The sequence below is a fragment of the Xiphophorus maculatus genome, chromosome 20, assembly GCF_002775205.1.
Source record: "Xiphophorus maculatus strain JP 163 A chromosome 20, X_maculatus-5.0-male, whole genome shotgun sequence".
Taxonomy (NCBI): Eukaryota; Metazoa; Chordata; class Actinopteri; order Cyprinodontiformes; family Poeciliidae; genus Xiphophorus; species Xiphophorus maculatus.
In genome coordinates this window covers 19,991,999-19,998,237 of record NC_036462.1, presented here as the reverse complement: position 1 = coordinate 19,998,237, position 6,239 = coordinate 19,991,999, and the positions used below count along the sequence as shown (strand labels likewise).

The window sequence follows — 6,239 nt, the reverse complement described above, 5'->3', positions numbered from 1 at the left end:
TTTGAAACTTCCTCTACTGATGTAGCACAATGCTCTTTTAGCATATAATTGAAAACGAACAATATTATTATGTCTGGTAGTGATTGTACACCATTTATAAAGGCATTGTAACTTAATTTTTAGCATAAATAAGTAAATACATATAATAAACAAGTTATTCAGGAGACAGGAATCATTTCAAGCATTAGTTTCTAATTACCCAAACCGAAGCGGTACTGTAATAAGTAAAGTAAGTAAAGCATGTGCATGTTCTGCAGATTGATTGGTGTAAATAACAACATTAAAACTATCCTCATTTTTCCCCCCATTTGGTAAATCAGACCAGCTGTAAGGTGGTCAGTCAGGAATGCTCCCCAACCATCTTTCTGACCACTCTGGTTGAGTGTGCATGTGTTGCTCCATGGTTACACAAAGTTTATGAGTTTATGAAGTTTATAATTACCAGGCAGTTAAGAACAGGCTGTTCAAAGCGGAGGTTTTTTTTTTTGTTTTTTTGCCTCATCTCTTTTTTTCTTTTTCAAATGTGCATAAACAAGACCGTGGGCCTCTCTACTCACTGCTGGCCACATGAGACAAAAATGTCTGTCTTAAATCAAACTCTGTGGATCAACTGACATATCTGAAAACTCTACAAAGATGGCATGGTCACCTGGAAGGCAGTGAAACGCGATGGCTGCATCATGCTGTGGGAATGTTTTTTTCTTCTCCAGGAACAGAAAAGCTATTCAGAGTTAGTGGGAAGATCGATTAAGCTAAATGCAAGATAATCATGGGAACTTTGATATTAGGAAAAAAGTTTGCCTTCCAGCAGCAAAACAGCCCAAAACATCCAACCAGAGCTACAATAAAATGTTTACATCGAAGCATTTTATGAGAAAAAAGGTCTACTCAAAACCCAGACATCAATCCAATTAAGAATCTGTGGCAAGACTTGAATGTTATGACAGACGTTCCTGAAGCACACTGACTAAGTAAATCACTCTTTACAGAGGTGCAAATCTGGTTGAGTCATAACCCTGTAAATGTATTAAAGGTGGTTCTACTGGGTATCTGAGTACCAATGCACACCACACCTGTAAAGTTTTTTATTTGTAAAAAAAACAACAACATAAAAACTATATTTTTCTATGCATGTCACATATATGCAACTCTTTGTGTTGGTCTGTCACACAAAAGCCTAATAAAAATACACTGATGTTCTTCATTCTACTGTGACAAATTGTGAAAAGGCGCAGGGCGTATGAATGATTTTGCATCTCACTATATTGTCTTTCATCCATTCACTGAAATCCATGTAAATCTTAGCAGGAAGTTGTTTAAAATCTGTCATCTATAAAATAAAAGGCCTTGCATCCTATGAATATACTGCAGTGATCCCTCTCAATTTGTGTTCCTCACTTGGTTCCCCTAAAGTTTTTGGGTCTCGTCTTCATCTCCACCCTCTTGAAGGAGTACCGCTCCCCAGTCCTTCCGTCTGTCAGGATGTACCATGTCCCCCAGTAGATCCCGTTGGTCAAACCCGTGTAACGGCCACGGTAATATCGCCCATTCAGGTTGGCTGCCAGACAGGCGTCGAACCACCAGCCTGCCCCATAGTACTGACCACAGCTTCCAGAGGCGTAGCGATCGTTGTCTCTGTCAGCAGTGCTGAACGGTCTGCCGTCGTGGTTGTAGCGCTTGCTGTAGCTCAGAGAGTTGCCAGCATCACCAGAGTACTCGTGGGCTGTCAGACGATACCTGGAAGAGAAGATGTGGTAACTGTGTGGCAAACTTGTAGTAAAATATTGTTTAAAGGTTTTTATACTTGTGTAGTGCAAAGTTTCTCTCTCCAACGCCTTCTAAAGGCTCTGTCCAATCTGACTGTGCTTGTGATATTTTGCAAATATAGGTGAAAACATTTTAGTTTCTAAATGTGTAAAACTAGTGGGGATATTCTCCAAAAGAAACAAATAATTCAGTGCATTTTTCTAAATAAATAAAAAAGCATTTCTGTTGCATAAAATGCAATGACATATAACATATGACAAAGTGTAAACAGGCTTTGCAACACTTTTTATATAGTTGCTCCATCAGCTGCTGTCCCAGGCTGGATGATGTTTGGGCACTAATAACTCTTAACATTTGGAGTTGCTCAAGAATTGGCCCAAAAGGTAAAAAGCTTACATACAGGAAATCTAACAGAACAACATGCTGAACCATTTAATCCAAGCAGCCAATATTTTTCCACACAGCTTTAGTCTCATCTTGTTTATAGTTGCATTAGTGATTAAAAGGAAACAGGTTTAGCTTTTGGTCAACTGAAATAAAAAGCTGCTACTCCTGATACAGCCCTAGGTAATTCAGAGCCTCTAGTGTCTCTCTGTGCACCTTTCTGTTTCCGAGGCCACCTTGAAGTTGTTGTAGGTTGCCTGGCGCTTCTGTTGGTACCAGTCCTCCAGCTCAATGCGAAGCTGGTGCAGGCCGGTGGAGGTGAGGGCGTGCAGTGCTGCGTTTCCCAGCCAGTGCTCTCCCTGCAGACTACCAAAGCCTTCCCGGTATTCCTGCCAAGTCCTGTTAAAGTCCACTGAGCCGTCCTGCCGATTCTGGATCACTGTCCACCCTCCGCCCGCTGTCTCCATGTCACATTTAGCCTGGGCCAAAGCAAAGACTGACATGATTTAAGGCTTTTCCACAAATAGCGCTCAGCTTTTTGAAGATTACTTTTGATGATCTTTGTACATTACAATACCTCTAATGCTGGTCCATGTAGATCAGGTTGGATGGTATAGATGCCAGTCTCTTTGATCCCAAGACTGTAAATCTCTGCACAATCTTGTGGATGCAACCTCTCCATGGGAGCAGCTGAAGCCACACAGGGGGCACATTTCTATTGAGCTTATTACTCCACCATTCTCAGGAGATGCACACAAATGTTTCCCTCACCTGTAGGTGAATACTGTGTGATGCTCCTTAGGAAAAGCAGCAAGTCTTTTTCACCCTCTTTGCTTCCCAACGCAGCACTCTCTAACAACCCAGAGCAGCAGCATCAATTTATCAACATGACTGCTAAGTTTCATATGCAGTACAACAAACATATTTTAACCAACATGCACCAGACAAGGACACACAGTACTTCTCTAGTTTATAATTCATGTTAAAGTAGGACCTCTTGTTTGTACGCAAGCATTGTTATTCTTATATTAATTTCTATCTGCTGAGCCTGAGCGTATGTATTGTCTCCTAAAATACATATCCCGGTTGTCACATATACACAAACTACCTACAGTAAGTAGTTTCAATTGTTTTAACTTGGAAATATATTTTACATGGAAGTGTTTGCTATTTTCTAACAATATTCAAATATTCAAAGATTGAATTTTTTTTTTTTATTCAATCTTTAAGATATCAGAATTTGCACATCATTTTATATTTTTTCTGCCTGACATATTTAAACAGAGTATAAAATATGAGGTATTATGGTCAAATTACTTAGTACTCAAGTAACCAGGTTATAAAATCCTTTTTTACTCTTACTCGAGTCATTTCTTGGACAGTTATTTTTGTAATTCTACTCATGTAAAAATATGTTAAAATAGAACATGTTTTGCCTCCTTGCATCATTAAATTCCTGTCCACTCACCTTCGACACTATGCAGACAATTGTTTTCTATCAGAGGAGTGACTGCACTGGCATAATTTCCTGTGTGTGTGTTTCTTGGGGGTTATAAACACGTGTGACCCACCCAGTCGCTTGGCCATCTCTCCAAGTGCTTGGCTGTGGCAGTGGAGGTCACACTCTGTCAGCACAGCTGCCATCAGAGCCAGGATGGCCCCCAGAGAGCTGCTGTCCTGGTCCCTGTAACTCTGGGGGTCTCCTGATTCCTGGAGAGAGCTCATGCAGCTCTGCAGCTGAACCAGGCGCTCTTTAACACCTCCACTCTGCAAGACAGTACTTATAGGTTAATGGAAAATATGGTTGCAGAGTAAGGGAAGCCTTACTTAGCATGCCGTAGGGTGACAAATGTGGACAGAAATGTTTGAAATCTGTGAAATTATGAAGGCACATATTCAGATTAGTCATCAAAAGGGAGCATTATAACTGAACCATAAGATTTATATCTTGATATAGAAAAAATATTGTAATTTTTGACAGAATTCCAGGACTTATCTAAACTGTTTACACACTTTTGAAGTTCTTCCATTTTATCACCTTAAAAACGGAAGTCTTCAATCAATTTTATTGGTATTTTCTGTGATAGACTAACAAAATATGCATAAAAATCCAATGGTAAAATGCATAGTCATAAAGTGAGAAGAATTGATACCTTGCTTTCCAACTGATTTGCAAATAAGTGTCTGAAAAAAAAGGGCTACACAGTGGCGCAGTTGGTAGCACTGTTGTCTTGCCGCAAGAAGGTCCTGGGTTCTATTCCCGGCCCAGGGTTTTTCTGCAAGGAGTTTGCATGTTCTCCCTGTGCATGCATGGGTTCTCTCTGGGTACTCCTGGGCTTCCTCCCACAGTCCAAAAACATGACTGTTAAATCTTCAAGGTAAATCGGTCGCTCTAAATTCTCCCTAGGTGAGTGTGTGTGTGCATGGTTGTGTGTCCTGTCTGTCTCTGTGTCACCCTGCGACAGACTGGCGACCTGTCCAGGGTGAACCCGCCTCTCGCCCGGAAAGTTCGAGATCGGTACCAGCACCTCCCAACCCCACTAGGAACAAGAGTGTAAGAAAATGGATGGATGTCTGCAAAATTTTATTCAGCCCCCGTTAGTTTGATACTACTAAATAAAATCCAGTGCAAACAATTTCCTTCAGAAGTCAACAAATTAATGAACAGCGTCCACCTGTGAGTAATTTAGTTTATTCATTTCATTAGATGAAACTAAAATTAACATTCTCATGATTAAACAGGGTGGTGACACTATCATGCTGTGGTCATGTTCACATGAAGCTTTTATTTGTGGTCACTAAACAACTTTTTTTTTTTACCATTTATTCCAGACCTTGAAAAGTAAGAAATGTAATTCAGGGGGGGAAATGATATGTGCATATAGTCCCTGAGTCAGAAAGACATTACATATTAAATATTAATCCCCAAACTCTTGGCTCGGTTTTCTGTCTCTCCTGCTTATGTCACTCATTGTGATCAGGTCCCCAGCACCTGTTGCAGCATGAGTTCACCATATGACGAGACATTTTTAAAGCTCTCCTAATTTTATCCCCTCTTTGATCGCCGACAGTTATTTCTCGGTAGCTGTTTGGCGGTGCCGAGTTTAGCATCTCCAGCCTGTTCTCTGATCGTACGCCGCCGACTCTCACTGGTACATGTAAAAGTACAGTCAGGGATCTCATGTCTGTCCAATCTTTACACATTAGCAAGATGGAGTCATTTCATATTCATAGGATTAGTGAAACAAATTACTTTTTCTCACTCCTGTCTTACTTACTTTCAATCTAGTCTGAGGGAAATCCAGTCTTTGCTCTTCCCTTTCAGGATTGTCTGAAGCAACAGGAACAGAAGCACCCAATCTGCATGCACTTGTCCCAGCTTGACCCTCACTGGCCTTGGTAGTCATTGCTGCTCCTGGCCCTGGAGAAGCAGGTGTAGCCACTAAAGTGTCCCTGCAAGGTGGATGTAAGCAGGCGGGAGACGCATCTGAGGACAGCAGTGCTCCCACATACAGAGACAGCAGGGTGAGCATGATGAGAGAGATGAAAGAAACCATGAGAATAAATATTTGGTTCAGATGCTGCAGGGTTTTCCTGTCATCAATTCCCTGGAAAATATTTTTTCTCTTCTTTCTATGTCCAAGATGTGCCTCTGCAGGCAAGAGGTTTTTGCATTTCTATCCTTTTTGTTTAGATCTTTGTAACGCTGGCCCTTTTCATCCAGTTATCCTCTCTGCCTTTCTTCCTCAGTTCATGTCACTCCTCGTCCTCCTCTTAGTCCTGCCCGGTCTGTGTTTGTGAGGCTACTTTGGCTCGGATTCCTAGATAAATGCAGCACACTTTGGTGTCTGACACGGACCAATGCACCCACCCCCAACACACACACACATACACATACCAATACACACACACACACACACCCCTTCTTCATCTCCCCAACTTACACTCCCACTTTGCCACACACCGCAATGCATGTTTATGCATATATTTGCGCCAATTTTTCTTAAACTATTAATCATCATGACCGTGAACATATTTTCCACGTTTCATGTAGCATGTGTGAGCTAACATCTCCTAGTTTTCACCCT

At 41.3% G+C, this 6,239-nt stretch overlaps 1 protein-coding gene across 1 annotated transcript; it reads right to left on the bottom strand.

Annotated features, from left to right (window-relative positions):
- Positions 1–1,095: 1,095 nt before the first annotated feature.
- Positions 1,096–5,935, bottom strand: LOC102228354 (fibroleukin-like). Its single transcript, XM_005799898.2, has 6 exons — positions 5,430–5,935; positions 3,723–3,918; positions 2,923–3,003; positions 2,729–2,841; positions 2,368–2,630; positions 1,096–1,737 (listed from the first exon to the last, which is right to left on the bottom strand). Exons 1-6 carry the CDS (start codon positions 5,706–5,708, stop codon positions 1,395–1,397), a joined length of 1,275 nt encoding a protein of 424 aa, XP_005799955.2. The 5' UTR covers positions 5,709–5,935; the 3' UTR covers positions 1,096–1,394.
- Positions 5,936–6,239: the final 304 nt, after the last annotated feature.